Here is a 24,365-nt window from a genome sequence, read left to right on the forward strand (position 1 = left end):
TTGAACAAATTTTAGAGGACCTCAGATATTTTTCTTACTCAGACTATAATTGGTGGAAGAGTATTGTTTGAATAGAATATCTCAGAATCAGAAATTAGATTGATTCCCTTGTAGGATGTGGATCCCCACATAGATACAGTTATAGATATAGTTTTATATAGCTATAATTACCAATGAATATATAGCTATAAATGAATATGTAAATATAGATGAATATATAGATGATACAGATATAGTTATAGTTTGATATCCAAGGAAAATTTATCAGACTTCAAGAATTTAAGAAATTATTAAAACCAAAATATGTGTTATGTGGTATAAACAGACTTACAAGGGATTCAGTAAATGGAAAGGTAAGACATAGATCTTATAATAACTATAATCCATATGTTTAGGAAATAAAGAGATAGAAAAATTTGGCAGAACATTGAAACATATTAAAAGAATCAAGTAGAATTCTAAAATTAAAAAATGCAATAAATTAAATGTAGAATTGGTTACAATTGGATTAAAAATAAATTAGGCATAGCTGAAGAAACAATTAGAGATTGTTCAGAAGAGTATGTTCAAACTAAAAAGTTAAGAAAGCATAAAAATATTGAACAGCACTCCAAAGCATATGGAACATGGAGAATATGGAAAGGTCTAAAAATTTCAACTGGAGTCCTAAAACAAGTTGTGTGTGTGTATACATACACATATATGTATATTTATACACAGACACACATATATATATACATATATATAAACATATATATACACGTTGATATTCAATGAAAAATTAACAGCCATTGACAAGGCAAGACATCACCAAATCTAAGAGAAGAAGCATGGAATAGAAACAGATCCAGAGAGAATTTTCCAAATAGAGGAAAATCAATTCACAAATTCAAGAAATGTTACAAATCCCATGTATGACAAATATGAAGAAAGGCCCACACCTAGGCACAATGGAGTCAAACTGATGAACAAGAAGAAGAAGAAAAAAAAAATGTAAAACAACCCACGGGGAAAAAATCAAGTTACCTTCAAAAAAAGCAACAATAAAATTGACAACTGAATTCTAAACATATAGAAAGGGGAAGGTAGGAAAACAATTACATAGCCTCAAATTTGTGAAGAAAGAACAATTTAAAACTAGAATACATGACTAGTGAGTATCTGTTTCAAAAAGGAAATAGAAATACAGATATTTTCAGACAATTGAAAACTTAGAGAACTTGTCACTAGCCTTCCAGCACAAAAATATATAGTTAAAAGTTATACATAGTCAAAAGCAAAATGATCCTAGCATATAGCAAAAAGATGTAGGAAGGAATAAAGAGTAAATGAAAAATATATATTGGGTACATTTAAGCAAATATTGCCTGTAAAAACATGGGGACAAATATTTATCAATATGCATAAGCATACATAAAATGAAAATACTAACATAATAATACATGAATTGGGGTAAGGATAAATGGCCTTAAGATTTCTAACATTCTTGCATTGTACAGAAAACGGTAAAAATATGAATTTATATTAGCAAATCAACAATCGGCTGTGATCTTTAAGGCAGCACTGCCCAGTAGAACTTTCTTTGATGCTGAAAATATTTTTTATCTGCAGTTTCCAATATTTGGTATCCATTAGCCACACGTTATCTGTTGTGCACTTGAAATGTGATGAATATGACTGAGGAACTGAATTTTAATTTAATTTAATTTAATGCATGCAAATTGAATTTGATATATGTGGCTAGTGCCTACTCTATTGGGTGGTATGGCCTTAGTGTAACATTTAAATAACTAATGAAATAATGTGCATCCTCCTGGAAGTCTGACAGATTGATTGTTAAGAAATATCTTGCTTAATATACAATAAACTTCTTAACATATAGCAAACTTTGAGATTAATAAAGTAGAACTAGCATTTTTGTTTCTTTTGCCGGATATATCTTTTATGTTTCCTTTTCTGTTTCCTCATATTTAAGAAAACCTCGTTTTTTTTATTTTTAAAGAGAAGAAAGAAATTCGCCATGTATTTCTTCTTTAGGTCTTTTTTTCTTTTTTTTTTTAAATTTATTTCTATATTTATTTTTGGCTGTGTTGGGTCTTCGTTTCTGTGCGAGGGCTTTCTCTAGTTGCGGCAAGCGGGGGCACTCTTCATCGCCGTGTGCAGGCCTCTCACTATTGCGGCCTCTCTTGTTGCGGAGCACAGGCTCCAGACGCGCAGGCTCAGTAGTTGTGGCTCACGGGCCCAGTTGCTCCGCGGCATGTGGGATCTTCCCAGACCAGGGCTCGAACCCGTGTCCCCTGCATTGGCAGGCAGATTCTCAACCACTGCGCCACCAGGGAAGCCTCAAGAAAACCTCTTTTATGTAGAAAATAGTTTTGATTTTCATACCAGTCTGATATTCTAAGTCTTTTATATGGACTATTTTGTCATATTATATTTAACTTAATTATTGATACAGTCAGATTTCTACCTACATATTTACTATTTTACTGTTATTTAATCCATCTTTTATGTTTCTTTTTGTCTCCTTTCATGCATTTGAGGCGTAATAAAATGGTTTAATGCTATAATTTTACTCTTTTGTTATTTTTTCCAGGCTTTTCATTTTTAAGCAAAATCTTAGATTTTAATGATCATTCTTAATTTATTATGTTTATTTCTTCTTATATATTAAGAACCGCTTTATTAGTGCTGTGTACAATGTCTATTTAGACATAATTCACTCATATTTCAGTCTTCTTTTCCTCTCCTGCAATTCCAAATTTCCCTCTGAGATCACCATTTTTTTAATTTGAGAAAATCCTTCAATATTCATTTTAGCTCAGGTTTACCTGATATGGAAAGCTCTATAAAAAGAAGATATCTGGATATTTTACAGTGGAAAAATAATCTTAAAGGAATAGAGTAGGTAAAAAGTATGTTTTACAGTGAAAAAGAAAATCATATGAAAGAATCTGAAGGTAGAAATGTTCAGAAGGTATTGCTTGATGGGAGTTGTTCTAGAGAAAAAAGACCTTTAGAAAATTTTAAATATAGATGACAAAAGGGACAATATATATATGAAAAGCCATAAACTATACTCATATTGAACTTTTTAATTTAAACTACAGAGATGGAAAACCCCATAAAGTCACTCCTTATCTCCTCTTGCTTCTAAAATATTTGACTCTGAGTCTTTTCACATGTGCACATATTGGCATCCCCTGAGTCTCTGCTTCAAAGTAGACTTCTTTAGTCATTTTTGCCTCTAAACATTTGTTCTGGTTTATCTCTGTGATCCACCATATTTCTTATTCAATTTATCTGATCTATTTTCTCTTTCTAAAGAATTTGAGAAGCAATTTTATAATAAAATATGTAAAAGTAATTTTAGGCAATGAAATAAAGTTAGGGAAAGAAAATCATTGGTGGCAAATAGGGTGCCTTTATTCCACTGACAAAAAAAATTTACTTCATCTTAATCTCTCCCCTTAGAACTAAGCATCCACCAGCCAATATACAGTCAAATGAACAAAGAATCTTGGCCAGTGAGAAGAGTAGGGGATTTTCTGGTCATGATGAGATGGCATCAAAGGCATGTAGTCATAGAATTTCTGACTTTGGAACAGGTCACTAGCTTAGTGCTTTAACAACACAGTGAATTCACCCATGAATATGAGATGAAAGGAATTTTTCATCTGCAATTACAGAAAATATTATTGAATTACACATACAGAGATGAGAGATTACAAGTGTGAGAAAGGTGACTGTGTAGAATGCCACACCCATGGCTAAGAGTATAAAAACAGCCCAGTTCAGGAGGTGACATTAAATCTCAGAATCTTCTCTTTGTCACTCATTGGAACTCACATCTCCTGTCAACATATCCTACTGCCGCTGCTCAGGAAACTTCTCCTCCCGCTCCCTTGGGGACCACCTGCGCTACTCAGGCTCCTCGTGTGGCTCTTCCTACCCCAGCAACCTGATCTACAGCACTGATCGCTGCTCTCCCAGCTCCTGCCATCTGGGCTCCTCTCTTCAGAGTGGCTGCTATGAGCCTATCAGGTGCCTTACATCCTGTGTGCTATCCAGTCCCTGCCAGACATCCTGCTACCGCCCAAGGACCTCCATGCTCTACAGTCCTTGCTGGACAACTTATGCTGGGTCTCTGGGCTCTCGGTCCAGCAGAGGCTGCTCCCTGGGTTATGGATCCAGAAGCTGCTACACAATGGGCTTTTGATCCCATGGCTTCAGACCCCTGGGTTATGAAGTCTATGCCTTCCCTTAGCTGAACCATAGATCTGGATTCTGCCATCCATCCAACTTTGCCTCTAGGAGTTGCCAATCACTGTGTTACAGACCAATCTGTGGATCTGCCTTCTACTGATCAGCTTGTCGAACGTTCAGATGTGTCCAACCTCTATACAGAGCTTCTATCATCTTCATGACCTTCGGGAAGATCAACTGTTCTTCACCTTTTTTCCATTCATAAAATACTGACCAAAAAACTGTCTGCCACATATACTGAACTTAATGATTAATTTTATGGAATAAAGTAACAGAATTAGTAAAATAAATGAAATATATTACTAAATCAATTAATGAAATTCATGTTAACAAACAATGAACTAATGTTAATGAATTAATGGGATCCTTGTTCATGCATTTTATTCACAAAATGGATAAAAACCTAAATGAATATAATCTAATAAACTCATTCAATCTGGCTTGCAAATATGTTACTAATTTTATTGTTAGTTTTAACTAGTTAAGTGTTTTTATTTTCTTTTGCTTTTTTTGGAGGTTGTTTTTGAGTTTACGTTTACTATACCTCTGAAAGCAAACTTTGAAAAACTAATATTGATAGATTTGAACTAATTTATTTGAGGGTTTAAACATTTTCTTCTTCAAAACTTCTGTTTTCTGAAATCCTTACATTGCATGCATAAACTTTACGTGAATAATAATCTCAGGAGTGGCATAGAGCACAGTTTCTTCAAAGGATATGGGGTCTTGATGTTTGCTGACTGAAGGAGACAAGCAAGCAATTTGGAAAATACAACTGAATGGGGAAAATTTTTAGGTTATATGAAAAGTTCTGTATGTTAGTTTAGAGAGGTTTCTTTGATTCAGTCAATGTTGGGTGGCAAAAAACCATATCCCTTCATCTCACTGAGTACCTTTGTATGTAATTGATTTTTTCACAGGTGTAAAGAGGGAGCCAATTATATTTGGTGAGAATTAATTAGGTTCATGAGATGTAGAGTTTCACCTTCTTGTAGCCAAGATCCAAACTAAACATGGCTGGAAAAAACAAGGCTTTCAAACCATCAGAAGTCACTATTTCATTCATATCGCAACACACATTTACACTCTCCTTGTTTTTATGTTTTATGTTGCCATTCTGACATTTTATAGGTCACATATTTCAGAAAACAGCATAGTGCTAAGATAGATAACATATTGATAAGATCTAAAGCAAATAACAAAAAGACAGTATCTTTATACAGAGATAAAGAACAAGGTTCAAAGAATTTTCCTATTCATCATTTTTCAGACTGCTATAAGAGTCATGAGAAACACACATTTTATGAACTAGTTATTTTACACAGAAGGAAATGAAGACTCAAAGCAGATTAAGGGTTCGCTATAGGTCCCAGTCTTACAATAAAACCAAGATCCAAGACTTTATGATAGATGAGGACTCATATAAGAAGTGAAGACGTAAGCAACAAGGGTGAGAATAAGGAGAATTCTGAGAAGGTGAAATAAAATGATCAAAGCAGAGAGGTACAAAGGTACTTGTGTTCAGGAAATTATTGAAAATCAAGTTACAATTTGCATGGATTAGTAATGGAAAATCAGGTAGAGAGGTATAATAGGTCTCTTTCACTTCATTGTTTTGGATATCTTGAGTTTTGGATCACATTAATCTTAGGATTCATCTTCTCTTATTCATACTGTTAAAATAGTTTTCTGCCTGCTCATTTTCATTCTACTTTCTACTTATCTAAACATTTTAAAATACTTTATAAAATAAAACTTTTGTCAAACATTATGTAAAATAGTATGTCGTTATATTTCCTTATTTTATATAAATATATTCATATTAAATATATAACATAATATAAAAAAATAAAATATATAACAAACAGTTAAATCTCTTAAATCCTCTACTACAAATAAAGTAGCAGAGCATCTGGTAGGTTTTTTGGGGTTCTGGAACAAACAAACTCCCCAAGTAGAAGTACCTCTCTGGCCTATATACAAAGCTTCCTTTAGACCAGGAGCAGGAAAAGATTCTGTAGGTCTAGTCTCAGATGCAAGCAACCTTGCTAGTTGGGTCAAACAACCTGGCAGACCATATGGTGTTGGTGGCATCTGTGGTATTGAAAAAAATAAAAATAAAATAAAATAAAACTGCAATGTGGAGTTTACGGCACACCTCAGTGGGAAAATCACAATGCAGGCAAATAAAGTTGTAGAACAAGGTCTTATAATTTGTAGTTGAAAATTAACATATCTTTGGATAATCAGATCCTTGGAAACTACTTGGATCTGGTAGAGATACAAGACTTGACTGTGGGACAAGTGATCATGCATCTGTAGCTGTCCATCGTGAGCTGCGTTCTGTTGAAAATTCCAAGTCATGAAGTCAGGTGGACTCAGTAGCAACCCATTGTAAGACGGAGATAGCTCATACAGGAATGAGCACTAGCAGAACAAGAAAGTAGGCTCCATGAGCAGAAGCCCAGACCCCCATGTCACCGACCAGCATTGCACCACCACTTCTTTCTCACATCACATTTGTGGTCACATTTGGTGCCTCAGATGACCAGCTGAAGGAGGAAGGGAAAAGCCCAAGCAAGGCTTGCAGATGGATTGGCTCATTGCATGGATGCCTTTAAACACCGTGATGAGAAAACTATTTTCTCTATGTGTAGAATCATATGTCTAGCACCTAGTTATCCACTTTGTATAAAAGAGAAAAATGGTCCCAGTTGATGATACATCTAGATTCCTGGACAGTCGCGATTGACCTGACCAGCTAGTTAAAAACCTGGAAGGGAGAATATATAATATTCAGATAATAAAATCTTGTATAGAGACATATGGATGGATATATGCAAGTAGGTCCAAAGTGTCAAGATCTTTGTATTTCTTCTTAATGCCCACCAGAATGAATGTATCATGGAAGAGGAACTAAAAAATCAAGTTGACAAAATGACTCTGTCAGTCAAGCTAGCTTGCCTTTGCCAGAAGTCCTCACAATGCTGGCAAGATGAGCATGTGAATAAGTGACCACAGAGGCTATGAATGGGTCCAACAGCATAAGCTCCCACTTACAAATCTGATATAATTAATGCCACTACAAATGTCCAATCTGTCAGCAATGGAGGCTAATGCTAAACTCCCAGTATGGCACTATTTCTCAAGGAGACCAACCGGTCACTTGGTTGCAAGTTAACATGGCCCCCTTGTGCCCTGAAAGGATCAGTGGTTCATCCTCAAACACATAACTACCTATTCAGAGTAAGCCTCTGCTTTTTGTGCTTATCTCAGCAGCAATATTATTCAGGAGCTAATGAAAAACTTGATCCACCAGCATGGAATTCCTCACAAGGCCCATCTAATCAGGAAATCCACTTCATAGTAGAGATAGCAAGAAGTGGGATCCACAAGTTATATCAAAAACCACTGGACCCTGAAGCTGTCTGCCTGATAGTGCATTAAATAGCCCCAGTGATGGCAAAGCTGAAGTTTGCTTGGAGCATGGAAGCAATCTCCTCAAAGATTGGGTCCCAAATATCCACTTACTGTCATCCCCAATGACCCATTTAAGAACTTTGTGCTTCCTATTTCTGCAACTGAAATTTCGAAGGATACAAGACCTATTCCCAAAGATAGACTTTCTAATGGACATATCAAAGGTCTCATTGAACTACAATTATGACTGCTGGCTGAGCACTTTGAGTTCCTTGTTTCAGGTACCAGCAAGAAAAAAAAAAAAAAAAAAAGAGAGAATTACCATCTAATCCAAGGGTAGATAATCCTGTTTAGCAGAAGATAGTAGGGTTACTGTTACACAGTGAGGGTAGGAGGGAGTATGTGTGGAGCTCAGTTGATCTACTTGGATGACCCTTGAAAACTCCTGCCCAATTGAGGATGTGATTTGTCATATGCAGTAACTATAGCAAGAAAAGTGTATGGTTATCAGTGTTCATACCTCTTAGGAAAGGGCATAGGTAATACCACCAAGAAATCCACTGAGACCAATAGAAGTGGTAGCTGAGGGTGAAACAAATTTCTAATGGTTGTGAAGGAGGGAAATAATGAGTACCCACCTCAGGTCCAAGATCAAATGCAGTGACAGAGTCTGCGTTTCATCCCACTGAGTCACTCTTGAACATTTCCCCTCAGGAAGGGAGGCCAACCAGAGCTACGGAGGATCTCTCTCCTGATAAGTTGACCCTCAAGGTGAAAATGGTAGACTGTGACAGGTACAGATCTGCACTGGAACTCACATCACATCACTTCAAAAAAAGAATAGCTATCCAGCTGTGACAAGTGAGGTTAGCTGACAGCCTTTCTCTGTTGGCTTCTTTTGAATCTGCCTCGATTTCAAGCCAAGGTCAGGTTTGTCTCATGGCAGCCCCTTGTCAATGACTGAACAAGATGGTAGAATGGCTTTTTTTCTTTCACAAGTGTTACTCTCTTACAAACTTTTTGTTCTTCCATTCCTGTCTCAGTGCCTGCTTCCTGGAGAATCCAACTAGAAAATATTCTATTCTTTCTTGAAATTTAATGTTTCCTTTTAAGATTATTTTCCTTCATCCTAAAGAATTTCTGTGCTTATTTCAGTGCAAGTTTATCTGATATAATTAGCCCACTGGAAATTAGCACTCAGCTATTATATTATACAATAGAAAAAATAAAATGGAGAACAGGGGTGACAAAGGGAAAATCTTTTATATTTTTGAAAGAAATTACAGAAAAGGAACTGACTTTGAAAAATGCACAAAAATCATTCACAGTATGAGCAGAGAAAAGCCTAAGTTGTTCTAGGATGCAGAACCCAGGTTCTTTTAAATTTTTTATGAGGTAAATAAAAATATATGAAAATATATAAATTATATTCATTTTTGAAGTTTTTTTTTTTTTAATGGCATTTAGATCCATAGTCTCAAAGCAAGTAGAAGAGATACCTGAAATCCCTGTCTCTTCATCCCTTTTCCCAGTTTTTTGAACTACCATCATTATACCCACTCCCTCTTCACATGCCCCAAATCAGTTTCTTCCTGTGGTTCCATCCCAATTCAGTCTTCTGGAGTCACTTTGTCTTTAAATGTTTGCCTGGTTCCTTTCTGTTTCTAGCCATTTCTCATTATGTGTTATTTTTCTTCCCTCAATTGGATATGAGGAGCACTGTATAATAATATGTGATAGATGGAAAATAAATTTGAAGAATGTGAATCAGTAGGGACAAGTAGAATCAATCACTAGAAGCATCCTTATAAAAAACAAAGCTATGCCACTGATCACTTGACATGGTAGAAAAGTGACAGAAGAAATCCCAGAGCAAAGCAGGAGTAGATATACACGGAGTCATGGCCAGGAAGTAAAAAATGGGCTTTCCTGGCCTTAATAGGATGAAGATAACTGACAAATTGTCCTAGAATTTCTGTACAGGAATGGTCATTGTCTTTGTGTTATAATAAATCATGGAACCAGTAAATACAATAGGTAGGAAACTAGTCAATGCAATTACAGAGACAATTAATGAATTACACACATGCAGAAGAGGAGTGAAAAATGTGAGAGGATTGCACCAGTACTGTGCCAAACCATTGACAAGAGTATATAATTACCCAGTCCACAAGATGACCTTAGACCTCAGAATATTCTCAGTGTAATTCTGCTGAACTCATATCTCCCGTCAAGATGCCTTACAATTGCTGCTCTGGAAACTTCTCCTCCCACTCCTTTGGGGGTTACCAGTGCTAGCCAGGATTCTCCTGTGGCTCCTTCTACCCCAGCAACCTTGTCTACAGCACTGACCTCTGCTCTCCCAACACCTGCCAGCTGGACTCCTCTCTCTACAGTCAGGAGACCTGTTGTGAGCCCACCAGGTGCCAGACGTCCTGTGTGGTGTCCAGTCACTGCCGACATCCTGCTACCACCCAAGGACCTTCACACTCTGCTGGAAAACTTACCCTGGGTCTCTGGGCTTTAGATTCAGCAGCTGCAACTCCTTGAGCTCTGGCTCTGAAAGCTGCTACTCATTGGGCTGTGGATCCAATGGCTTCAGACCCAGGGTTCCCTCTGTTAGTAGCTTTCCTCCGTTCCATTTGTAACATTGCAGAGATCTCATATCCAATGGGCCTTCTCCATTGGATATGAGATCTCTGCATTAATATTTAATACTTGGAAATTAATTTTGGAGAAAAACATGAATAGTCACAAGTAGTTTCAATCTTTAGAAGGCTTTTTAGAAGGCCAAAGCTATGCCTCTAACCAAATAAAAAAGAAAGATGGTACCATTTTGACCTTCATCCTTAGAAGGAATGCATACCCCAGCAAAGCCAGACTCAGATACACATGCAACGTATACCAGGAAGGAGGGACATTCTTGGCTGTGATGGGATGGTCATTAATATAAAACGGTCATAGCATTTGTGACATGACTAGTTTATTGGCTTTGTGTTGTAACAAAAACTATTATAGCACCCATAAATACAATGTGTAGGAAACTATGCAGCTGCAGTTACAGAAATGATGATTGCGGTAATACTATGCAAATGAGGGAGCAGACATGTAGGAATGGTGACCTTACCTAGCTGTAAACACCTGTTTCTGAGAGTATATAAATGCCATAGAATATTCTCAGTCTAATGACACAGAATACTGTCAGTCTAATTCAGCTGAACTCACATCACCGGTCAACATGTCCTACAACTGCTGCTCTCCTCCAGCTCCCTTGGCAGTCATCTGTGCTACCCAGGCTCCTTCTATTCCAGCAACCTGGTCTATAGCACTGACCTCTACTCTCTCAGCACATGCCAGCTGAGCTCCTCTCTCTACAGTAGCTGTCAGGAGACCTGCTATGAGCCCACAACGTGCCAGGCATTCAGTGTGGTGTCCAGTCCTTGCCAGACATCCTGCTACCGTACGAGGACCTCCACTCTCTACCATCCCTGCTAGACAATATATGCTGGGTCTCTGGGCTTTAGGTCCAGCAGAGGCTGCTCCGTGAGCTCTGGATCCAGAAGCTGCTACTCACTGGGCTGTGGATCCAGTGGCTTCAGACACCTGGGTTATAGAGTCTGGGGCTCTCCTACCTTGGGCTATGGATCCAGATTCTGCCACCCAACCTATTCTGATGTTCAGCCTATCTGTGGATCTGGCTTCTAAAGATCCATTTATTGAATGTCCAGATCTTTTTGCAGAATGACAACTATTTTATTCTCACAAGAAACAACCCTCTTCATGGTCCCCAAAGACTGGCTGTTCACTCACTCTGCAGCCACCCAACCTAACTTACAGATTAGGTCTTGTAGAATGTAAAACTAAGTAACAAACCTAAACTTTAAATCATATACCTACATTGGTGATGGAAATCATCCAATTACTAGATATCCTTCAAAATTTAACAGTATCTAATTATCTTAAGTAAATAAACACATTTATTCTGGCATCCATATATGTTGTTATTATTATTATTAGACTTAGTATAAATAAACATCTCAAGAGCTATAAAAGCCTTGTTCTTTAAATCATGTGTCCTTATATCTCTCTTCACAGGAGAAGAAAACACAAAAGTTAGTGAATATGTATGGAATGCAGAGAGAAAGAAAAAAATTTAGATATACTGCTAGGTTTGTACATAAAACAAAAATTAAATATAAATCTAACTTGTGTCTGTATATTTTCAGAAAATACTAAATATAAAGCTTAAATAACTTCTATTAAGTTCATCCAAATTTGGTTGGTAAAAGTGACCGAATTTGTGAATCTCAGTAAGTACTTTTCCACGAAAGTCATTTTTTTACAGCATGTAAGAAGGAAGCCAATTATTCTTGTTGTGAAGAATTTTGATTCAGGATGTGTGGGTTTTTATCTCTATGCTTTCCAGTGGCTCAGGCTATATATGGCTGAGAACCACAATCCTTATGTCAGCAAAAAATGGATATCCTTTACTTTTATTTTTTTATAGTCATGTGCTAATCTTTTTTATAGGACACAGATTTCAGAAAATGGTACATTGCTGTTGGACACATTTTGAAAAGGAGACAAATCTAATAATAAAAGGGCATTATCTTTGTGTTGAGCTAAATAAACGTTCAAAGAAATTTTCAAGTCATTATTTCTTTAGAACCTTAAATAGCACCCAGAGGAACATAAATTTTGTGTGCTACATGTTTGTATGTATGTTTGTTTGTTTTTTAAACGTGAGGCAATGGAAGTTCAAAGGGACTCAAGATCTGGCCAAAGATCCCAGTCTTACAGAGAAATTGGTGCTCACAATTTTCCTAAAAGATGGAACCTGCTATGAAAAGCAAAAACAGAAGTAGTATAGGATATAATAGAAAATGTTTGGAAAAATAAAATGGAATGGACAAAGCAGAGAGATATAAAGTTACCTGGTATGTTCAGGGACTATTTGGGCAATTAATTTACAGTGGGCAATTAATTCATTTGGTAAATAGGTTTAGATAGCATTTCTAATGGCTGCACATTACTCCATCATTTTGAAGTTTGAGTTTTGAATGACGTTAATGACATTAATCCTAGGTTTCCTATCCACCTATTAAATTTACTGGAACAGATTTCCAGTGATAATTCTCATACCAGATTTCTTGTCTATTCTAAATAATTTTTCATATATTGTAAAATAAATATTTTTACCAACCATCCTTATATATAGAAGTGTAACATGATATTGTTTACCAAGTATAACTTTTGTCAGCATCAGAGTGGGTAGTTCAAATCACTACTAGAACACTAGTAAAACTGGATAAAATAATCTGTGCACAAACACTGGAACATTACCAGGCTAAGAACTGCTAGATCAAAATTAGGAGAGGTTTTAAGTCAAAAGAAATGTTGGTATTTGGGCTGATTTCTTCCTAGAGTTGCCCACTAAATCCAAACATGTCGATGGGCTCATAGTGTGAATGAACAGAATTAGACTCCCATGGCATTGTAAGGAACTGGGGATATTGGTAAACATTCTAGGCTTTTGAAACATTATAGGATTTTAAAGACTCCACTAGAATTTTAAGGGTATGCAAACAGAATATGTTTCACAGGAACTGAAGTCAACCTTTGAATTACATCAATCTTGATGATATGACAATATTAGTAATCTTACCCCAGCTTGGTACGTCCAGAGTAAATTCTTCTGCAAATAGACCTCAAATTACCTATAGTAATTGATTAAAACTATCAATACTACAAAAAAAAGCAAGACAAGAATAAGAGACAACATAGAGTACAAACAAGTCTACAGGAGATCCAGATAATGAACATATTAGAAATGTACACAGAAATAATTGTGGTTATTTTTCTTAAGAAATTAAAGACAAGTTTAAGAATTTTGACAGAGTGCTTGAATATATAAAGATGAAAATGAAAAATGCAAAAACTGTAAAATACAGTAACTAAAATTTACAAAACTCAAATGACTTCAAAGGCAAACTAAAACAGTCTGAAACTATGGGCCAATATCCCTCCCAGCTGAAATAAAATATAATAATGAGCTCAGATCAGGGAGTGGCAGAATATCTGGTCAAAGTATAGGCACACTAGAGATTCAATCAAGCTGATTAAAATTTGATGACATATATACACTAATATGTATAAAATGGATAACTAATAAGAACCTGCTGTATAAAAATTAAATTAAATTAAATTAAAAAATTAAAAAAAAAATTAGAGATGGTGCCTGCCTAACTCAGTTATTAGAGGGATATTACTGATAAGCCCTTGACCCATCTAACATGCAGAAAAAAGGACTTACATTCTCTTGAAAACATTAAATCAAAATATTTTCATATATATATTTGTGTGTATATATGTGTATCAATTACATAATTATATAATCATGTGTGTACAAAAATATAAATATTTATACTACAAGATACACTGTTCTTTTATATACAATGTCATAATGCAATAAAACATTACAAAAAAATGTCAGAAAGCATGTAAGTGTTACTACACCCATCAAAAGAATAACAATCAATAAGAGGAAATTCACATTTAACACACTTATTAGAATTAGTTGGCTAAAATGCCCATGATGGATATGTGAATAATTTAAGAAAAAGATGGATATAACTAATAAATATATAGGGAATTTTAAGAGATATGTACATTTAAAAACAACAACAACCTAATGGATATTCTCAAACAGAAAGTTAAAGATTTAAAATTTTTTAAAAAGTCAACCTATATCAGTTCAAAATATCCTTCAAAAATAAAGAAAAAATAAAAACATTTTTAGAAAAATTTTATCTCAAAAATTTTCTGTAAAATAATTAATTTGACCCTGCCTGAGATGATTAACAATTTCTAGAAGTAGGTGCAGTTGAAAAAGTACTATAATCTATGGATAACACTTCTCATATCAGAAAGACTCAGATCCATATCTAAGGAATACAGACTCACAAACAAAAAAATTGCAACTCAATATTTCCACAGTAAAGACCACACATATTTTGGAAATGCCCAGTTTTATAATTAAGTTTTTTTCTTAAAAAAAAGAAAAAAAGCTACCCTTGGAAGCCTACACTGTACAGAATAATCAATACAAGACTGGAGCTGGGTTGACCAGATTCTGAGTTCCTGGGAAGTCTCCTTCAACTGATAACCCTCATCATTCACTTTAATACAAATGTAGAATTAAAGATGAAAATAAACTAGTAAAGAATGAGGCCATGAGCCTCTTTGATTGGTGCAGAGGTTATGAACTAAGATTCTATACCCTTGGAAAACAAACGGATTAACTTTCCACTTTGTCTAAGAGTAGTTCTGCTTCCTGCTCATCCTGTAGTTACTCTTAAGTTTGCCAACAGGGCTATTTTGAGGAAGTGTTTGGAAAAGAGGGAGAATGAGGAAGGCTAAGATATTTACCTCACTTACTGGAAAAAATGAAAAAAAAATTAATTCTGCTTTGGAATATAGAAAAATAAATATTTTTCCAAATAATTATGAACATTTTGTGAAGCTATTGGTCACTTCTTTTCTTATATGCTGTTTCTTTTAAAAATTAAAATAATTGATTTTCTCAAAATCTAAATTTTGACCTTGTTTTTTTTCTGTTTTATATTTGACTTCTCTTTCATTGATTTCTGTTCTTACCTTTCTTATTTCTATCTTAAATTTACTTTTGGTTTAAATTGCTATTTTTTTTCTAAGTTCCTCATATAAAGTACTAAAAAAATTGATTTCAAGCTTTCTTGAAGTGTTATATATACTTTAAAATCTAAAATTTTCCTTCTAAACAGCTGTACCTCTCAAAATTTACTGGGTTATATCATCATTATGCATTTTAAAATATTTCCAAATTTTAATTCATTTTTTTCTTTGATGTTTGAATTTTTATGAATGGTGTTAATTAATTTACAGCCATATGAGGTTCTTTTTATTTAAAATTTGTAGTTTATTTTTATCTTATATCTACTAATTTCTCATCTTTTAAAAATGTATTGCCAGCAGTAAACTGAACAATAAACCAAATTTAAAGTCTAATGTCACCATTTGTGATAGAATTTATTTCAGTAGATTTTCTCCTCAAAATGAAATTCACATGAATTAAATGTAATAAACCCCTTAATCCAAAAACAATGTGGTGGTTTGTTATCTGTTTATTTTCTAATTTTGTTCTCTTGTCCATTTGTGGGATTAAAACAAAAGATCAATATTCCCCTGTGAATGGGCTTTGAAATCCTAACTCTGTGCAAGGTCTTAACTAATGTCTTCAGAATTTTAAGTGTCTTAATATGGTAATTTCCTGGAATTTCACTGAAGGCACAACTTTCTCTGACTATAAATCTCCGAAGCAGAGGAGAGCTGAATTCACTCATGAACAATTGACTATGTGTTTGTATCTGCAGAAGGACAGAATTAGGAAAGCAAGGAAATAATTTAGTTCATATGTTCTGGTTCATATGAAAAAAAAGTAAATGAAGGACTAGTATACATTTGTAAACTTGAGAAAAAAATGCCTACGATCTTTCCTTAACTATAATTGAATTAGCCTCATTTTGGTTGGCAAAAGTATCTGAATTTTGCATTTCAACAACCAGTTTCTAGTCTGATTCATTTCTCTTAAGTGTATGTAAGGAGGTTATCTCTAAACCTAGGTGAGATAAAACTAAAACGGACATATGGGCTGCTCTAGAAGCTCTAGAAGGGTCAGGTTCAGAAGACATGTGTTTCATCTCAATGCCTTCCCAAGGCTCAAACTCAAAGCAGCTGAAAATGAGCTTCTAGAACTGCCCATATGTCTGTTTTGGTTGCATCTCACCATGAAATTGGATACTATTTGATTTTTTATGGTTATTTTCTAAGTTTTTATAAATATACATATAATTTCAGGAAATAATAAGTTGCTAAAAATATAACTTGCTGTAAATGAGCCAAACATAAAAATAAAATGCTATCTTTGTGTAGAGCCAAGGAATCTATAGAAATTTCCTGTGGTTATTTCATTATACCCTCAAGCAGACCTGCGAGGAATTTGCTCATTATATTTTAAGGTCCTTTTAGCATTTAAGAAAAAAGAGGCTCAAAGAGAACCAGACTTGCCAAAGATGGCATTTCTTTAAGGAAATGAAAATGTCCCACTCTCTTCCTAAGTACATTAAATATGAGTGACACAAATAACTGTATAGATCCCCAAGTTGAACTTATTTATTGTATAGATGTAGAACTAGAGAACTAGAAGCATTCGTTTCTCGGTCTCTCGGGAAGTTAATGGTAAGGCTAACAACAGAACTCCTAATTCCTATTTCATTTTAATGTAATTTCAGTTGTGCCACACGATCTCATCTTCTCTCCCCTTCAGTCATTTCTCTCTCTTCTTCTCCTCCCCATTATCATCACCATCATCATCACTATTAGAATGCTTGGGAAATATTCATGGTTTTAGACTGTTACTGGGAAATCTAAAGGGATCAAAATAATGAGAGAAAATATAGAAATTTTATTTGGCATCCCTGACAGAAATTGAAATAGTAATGTCGGGTTGCTCCCCCATGAACGTAATCTTATTTTGTTTATAACTTCCATAAGTTTTGAAAATGTAATAATCTAAGTTATCGCCATATGCAAATGCCCACTTTGGTTACGTCGGAGCAGCCTCTGATGATTAAAAATTACCTGCGTATTTCAGATGTGAAAGTGGTTCTCTGGCCTTTGGAAGTACTCTAGATAAAAAGCAAACTTCCTTTTAAAGAAGAATCAGGGATAGTTTCAATAATATTTATATAGCCATAAAGTGAAGTACTCACACACAACTAGTAATTATAATGTTGGAAAGAATAAATTTGTAATATCACAACTGGTACTGAAGTTAGATATAATAAAGTCTCATTTAAAGATATAAGTATCAAAGTATAAAAACTTTTATCATTATTTCTCAAGAAACTGTCCCAATCCCATACAACAGCTGCTCTAGAAACAGCCCAACCCCTACCTCTGAAACTGAGCAGGACCCTGTGGAGTTCCTGGGCACAAAAGCCTTTCTGTGTCCCCTTCCCTGAGTTCCAAAGGGCAGGTTCAAACGGCTGCTAATCAGGGAAGGGAGGGGATGCAGAGATAAGGGAAGAGCAGTCAAGAAACACCAGGGGGCAGCCTTGGGGCAGAGTCCTGGTTCCCCCTCAAGGGAAACATAATATCTTGGAGCTCTTCTGCAGAACTACAACCACCACCAAATGAAGATGTTAACTACTTGATGAAGCATTCTTCATTCCAGAGAAGGTCACAGTTCAACCCTCATCACCTGATGTCAGATGATCTCCGGATTGAGGGAATGTGGGCCCTGCATGCACCACGATCCCTATCAGTAACCCTGCCCCTTGATTATAAAACTCCTTACAACCACTCCCCTCCCCCCCAGTTCTTGGGACACACAGTTTTGAGGGCACTAGCCTGCTGTGTCTCCCTTTGCCTGGCAAAGCAATAAAGCTATTCTTTTCTACTTCACCCAAAACCCTGTCTCTCAAAACTCTGTCTCTGAGATTTAATTTGGCGTCGGAATACAGAGGCCAGGTTCAAATCTTTTTTTTTTTTTTTTAACATCTTTATTGGAGTATAATTGCTTTACCATGGTGTGTTAGTTTCTGCTTTATAACAAAGTGAATCAGCTGTACATATACATATATCCCCATATCCCCTCCCTCTTGCATCTCCCTCCCACCCTCCCTATCCCACCCCTCTAGGTGGTCACAAAGCACCGAGCTGATCTCCCTGTGTTATGCGGCTGCTTCCCACTAGCTATCGATTTTACATTTGGTAGTGTATCTATGTCCATGCCACTCTGAATTTATCAGGATCAAGATAAGGTTCTCCCTATATTCCAGCAACAGTGATTCTGGGTCTTCAGTTCCCTACAAAAGCAGCCCTGCTCTCTACCAGATTCCCATTACCTCTTTCATAGATCCTGCCCCAACTAGACTTCTGATTTCCTCCTGCTGCCTTCCTTGTCCATCTGTTACACTCAATGTCTCTATGAAATTCAAACTCAGGCGTTCAGCTCCCAACCTCCTGCTGCCAAAGCAACTTTATTTCCAGGAATTGCCAGTCATCTTTTTACCAGCCAGCATGTGGTTCTAACTTCTGGGGATTAATGTATTTAGTTTCCCAGGAAACTCATCGTGAGTCATTTCCATGCAATTGATTTCACCAATTTCTATTTATTTATTCTTGTCACATTAGTGATTATAGGTAACAGCTTTGTTCCCCCCGGCCTTAACTCCCATATTTTTTATTAGTCATGCCTCAGTAGTACCTTGTCAAACATCTTGTCAGCACCAGTCCTTAAAATAATATTCATTTAGCTCTGTTCTTAAGGAATGCATGATGAACAAATGTTCTATTACATTTTTTTTTTCAGGGAGAATGCATTCATTCATATACTTCTCTATATTAAGAAAAATTTAAAGCTGGTTTTTAAGTGGGATTCCCATTTCTCTGAACTTACCAACTAGCAAGGTTAACCAAATAACGATTTAATTACAACAATAAGTAAAGCTATAAAAGAGCAGTTCTTCAACATATAAGTACATTTAACAATGAGACCTTAATAACAATCTGAGATGTTAACAAAGCTTCCCAGAGAAACTATTTTATAAGCTAAGTCTGGAGAATGAGTAAAAATGGCTTGATCCAGGTAGAAACTGGAGCAAAGATACCCAATTAGATGATTGTACCAATTTGAACAGAAATAATAAAACCTATAATTAATGAAGTCAGCATATCCACATGTACCCATCCTATATTGCTATCTCTGTCTCTCATTTCTACATAAATTTCTCCTTTTAGTATAAACCAACTGAACTTCAATTCTTCCCTGAACACGTGTGTATTTTTCCCCTCTGCTTTGGTCATTTCACTTCATCTTCATATATTTCCCCTTATCTATTCTCATAGCTTTTGTGTTTTCAATATTTAAGAGAGTCTCAACTTTTACATTCATTTTTAAATGCCATTTCCTTTATAATTCTTACATCATCAAATAAAAGTTTTCTTTCCATCTTCTGAAATTGGAACTGAACTGAGTTACAGTGAAATTTAAAGAGTGAGGTAATAGGGATAATATGGTAGAGTGAGTATGGCAATCTTGAATTAGACATTTAATTAGTCAATTACTATGTGTAAAGACCCCATTTCCTGATCTCAGGAGAGTTTGAAAATGGAATTCCCAGGCTCATGGGGATAACAGAGCAGGGATTTTGTTGCAAATGCCTTCTAAAAGTACTAGATTAATAATATCAGTCATTTTTCACTCACTCCCTTGGTCAGATATACTTAGATACTATAAACAACAGGCTCGTAAAACTAAAAAGATACATATTTATCAATTGTGAATAGAGAAGGTAGCACCACTACCTACTCATATAAACACACACAAAATCAGCCACATTACCGTATTCCCAGAACATTTCCAGTCCTCATTGTACTATAGGTCTTAGCCAGAGCAGTAAACAAGAAAAACAAATAAAAGGCATAAATATCAGCAAGGGAATAAGAAAGTTGTCTTTATTCACAGGTATAATGTTTGTCTACATAAAAAATCCTAAGGAATGTACAAAATTACTACAGAAAACTCTATTTTATTTCTATATACAAACCAAAAATACATGAAAAATTAAGTCTAAAATATGTTGTAATGACAACAAAACATATAATCTAAAAATACATTTCAAGATTCTAGATTCCCATATTAATACTTATAAAATACTGCAGAAAGAAATTAAATAAGACTCAAATAAATAGAGACATATCACAGATTGAAAGCTATTCAATATCCCTAATTTACAGATTCAATACATTCTTTTTTAAATTAATTAATTATGTTTTTATATCTTTATTGAAGTATAATTGCTTTACAATGTTGTGTTAATTTCTGCTGTATAACAAAGTGAATCAGTTATAAGTGTACATATATCCCCATATCCCCTCCCTCTTGAGCCTCCCTCCCATCCTCCCTATCCCACCCCGCTAGGTTGTCACAAAGCATGGAGCTGATCTCCCTGTGCTAGGGAGCAACTTCCCACTAGTCATCTATTTCACATTTTGATTCAATATATTCTGAACAAAAAAGCCAGCAGGCATTTTAATAGAAATTGAAAAACTGATTCTAAAATTTATATGAGAGCAGGGATAGGCAAAATAATCTTTAAAAAGAGAATTAAATGTGGAAGTCTTTTATTATCTCATTTCAGGACTTAATATAAAGATATATTAAGATATTATGGTACCGCAAAAAGTATAGGTGATTATTCGGGGGAACAGAATACAATTCTGAAAGAGATTCACAAGTATACTGTCGATTTCTTTTTACGAAGATGCCAAATCAATTCAAATGCAGAAAAATGTATTTTCCACAAATGGTATTAAAATCACTGGATACATTTAAAGGACTAAAAAACAAAAAGGAAAAATGTGTTGTGCAACAATCTTATACCTCTGCTTAAAACCATTCAACAGCTCTTGTTGCTTTTAGAAGAAAATGCAATGCTGAATTAGTACTAAAGACCTGGGGAAAATGGCCCCAAAATCTTTCTGGTCTAATTTCAAGTCATTCTTTCCTTTCCCCTCAATGACCAGACAAAATGGCTTTCAGTTTTATAATGCACATCTCAAGACTTTGGTCCTAAAAACACTTCTGCAAGCCCCACCTACCTATGCCCTACTTATTCCTTAGACCTGTTTCAAATGCAGTTCCTCTGGGAATCTTTTCTTGACTTCTAAGACTAGATGAGGTTCCCTTGATGTATGTTATTGTAGCATCAAGGACTCATTCACAGCTCATTATTTTATATTTGCTTTCTCTGTTAGACTTTCAGTCCTGTTAGAACAAAGAGCACACATTTTTTTACTCTATTTTTCATTATGGAGTAATACACAAAACAATTTTATTTTAAAAGATATATTCAACAATATATTTCCATAGCAGAGATTTTGGCTCATGGTAGAGGTTTAATGAAAATATTGTGAAAATAGTAATACTGGCAAAATGTTTGACAATGTGTTCTGAGGTGTGACTAATTAAAAAACAAACAAACAAACAAACATGGGTACAGGGAGTTGGGAAGGATAAAGATGTTCTCTGTAATTACTAATGAGATAAATATTGATAAATAGAAATTGTTATATCAAGTGCCTAGAAATGATTCATGAGAGAATTTCCTGGGAAACTGAGTATATTTATTATTGGAAATCAGAACTGGAAGCAAGCTGATAGACAGATAATCAGCAGCTTCTGGAAAGTTAGTTGTGGGGGCAGCAGCTTGGGACTCAAACCCCTGGGTTCACAGTCTATGATGTTATGCATCTGTGGAAGCATGCAGCAGGAGGAATTCGGAAGCTAGAAGCCAGATAAGTGCCAGCTGGTGTCCTCTTCTTTGTGCAGAGTGGGATTAAGTTAATGAAATCTGGATGACCACTATATTATTCACTATACTATAATTAATTGATGAAATAGAGAAAGAATAAAATCTTTACTCTGGGTAATTTATAATGTGCCAGAGACTTGGGACAGAGGAAGATGCAGTTTTCTGAGTGGTAGAGGCAAGACATCAGTTCAGGAGTTGTGTTTCTTGTTGTAAAAATAATACAGTTTTCTTATTTTGACTATCTACCTGAAATGGGATATTATATTTAATTTCAGACATAACTGTAGTATTATAAATTCATTGTCTCCACCATTGAATTTTAGTGTTTGTTTTTGATCACTTCATTATACTGCTAGTTACACTTAATCTTTGAGTTGTTTTTATAAATTTGCTTGTTTACTAGTTTTGGTAGGGAGGATAATGGCCTCTTAAAGTTATTTATATACCTTTTGAATATGTTACGTTATGTGGCAAAGGTAATGAAAGTAGCAGATGTAATTAAAGTTGCTAACCAGTTGATGTTAAAATAGAGATTGCCCAGTGGACCCAAAATGATTATAAGCATCCTTAAAAATGGAAGAGAGAGGCAGAAGAGTAGGTCAGAGTCATACATTGTAAGAAGAATTTGACCCACCATTGATGGCTTTGAAGATGGAGGAAGTGGGACATCGGCTAAGGAATTCAGATGGCCTCTAGAAAACAAAAAAAAAAAAGTAAGTAAATAGGTTTTCCCCTAAATCCTCTGGAAAGAAATGTAGTCCTTCCAGCACCATGATATTAGTACAGCGAGACTGCCTGAATTTTGTCCTACAGAATTATAATAAATTGTTGTTTAAGATATTATGTGTATATGTATATGTGTATATATATATATATATATATGTATGGCTTATTTGATATAATTTGTTATAGCAATAATTTAAAAACTAAGATATTAGTATATTCCTAAAGTCAGAAAACTTTCCACTCCTGCATCTCAAATTGAGAGACATTAATAGATGAGGCATCAGCTTGGCCAAAAACTTCAGTTGTTCTGCATGAGTGTTTTGCAGTTGCTTATGTTTTGAAGTTTAAAATTTGATTATTTCTTTGGTTGGAGATTATGCACATGAGATGAACTTGAATCATTAAGATTCATAAGCAGGACAGTTTACAGAGGAGTTTACTGTTTATCATTTAAATTTTTATAATGCAGTGGCTGATGAATTTTTTCCCAATTTTTTTTCATTATTCCTTTATTTTTTTCCTTCTAACTATACAGTCACCATAACTATTTCCTAAACATGGGGGAGGAGAAGGAAGAGAGATAAGAAGATGAGGAAGAGAAGGAGCATATGAGGGAAGAGAAAAGAGAGGATGGTACAGTTGGATGGAAAAAGCCATTCTACTTCATCACTCTACTATAACTTGCTGTGTAATCTTGTAAAATTCTATTTAACTCCTTTATGTTTTATATTTTATCACGTTGGTAGTAAAGGAATAAGTAAAGAGAATGTGATGAGAAGACTGAGAAATACTTGTTAGACTAGGTTTTTGCTAAGCCTCTCATACCCTGCAACCCATTTTCTAATTTCAGGGATGTTTGAGAATCTTATAAAATTAAAGATAGGAAGAATATTTGAACATTACTTGTCTTATATGGATATTAAGTTTCCAGTTATTATTATATTATGTCAGTATGTTACTTTGTGTAACACTTGGATGTCAGAAGAATGGCGTAAAATAAAGAATATCCAACTTTATTTCAATATACAATTGAAACATTCATTTTTGATAATATTAAAACTTTCTTCTTTGCAGTTAGATTCAGTTTCTATGTTGGCTAAGAACCCAGGTGCAACATCACACCTGCTGAGCCTAGTTCCTTCCCATGTAAGTTTGTTGCTTGCCTTCTTATACAAATGGTGATAATTAGAGCAGACTGAAAAAAGTAACTGGGATACAGGGATTTAGTCAATTAAAAAAATGAGAAAATTTCCACCACTGTGATAATCTAAAGCTCAGAGGTGCTCCTAGTCTAAAAATGTACACCCACACACTAGTCTTCCATTTTAATAGCCTTTATGCACATGCCTCACCATAGAAGTCTAAATTTTATTCCTACACTCTTAAAACCACTCTCATACATAATATCTTTAGAGATGCATGGTCCATGTTTATTGTGTGAATAAAGATATTCAAATCTCTTGGATTTTCTTTTAGAGAAAGTCTGTACCAAGAAACTGTGGGCATCCGGGGAAAACTCTTGCTTAAAAAAAGAAA

General features: G+C 35.0%; 1 protein-coding gene and 2 pseudogenes across 1 annotated transcript; all 3 read left to right on the forward strand.

Moving 5' to 3' along the window:
• The first annotated feature begins 310 nt into the window (after window positions 1–310).
• Window positions 311–4,366, forward strand: LOC118894069 (annotated as a pseudogene).
• A 5,555-nt stretch (window positions 4,367–9,921) lies between these two features.
• On the forward strand, window positions 9,922–10,334 carry LOC118894070 (keratin-associated protein 23-1). The gene is given in 3 exon segments (XM_036849718.1): window positions 9,922–10,033; window positions 10,036–10,096; window positions 10,214–10,334. Coding segments are annotated over 3 exon segments (294 nt in total).
• A 545-nt stretch (window positions 10,335–10,879) lies between these two features.
• On the forward strand, window positions 10,880–18,883 carry LOC118894071 (annotated as a pseudogene).
• The last annotated feature ends 5,482 nt before the right edge of the window (window positions 18,884–24,365 follow it).

This window comes from Balaenoptera musculus, chromosome 4, assembly GCF_009873245.2.
Source record: "Balaenoptera musculus isolate JJ_BM4_2016_0621 chromosome 4, mBalMus1.pri.v3, whole genome shotgun sequence".
NCBI classification, from domain to species: Eukaryota; Metazoa; Chordata; class Mammalia; order Artiodactyla; family Balaenopteridae; genus Balaenoptera; species Balaenoptera musculus.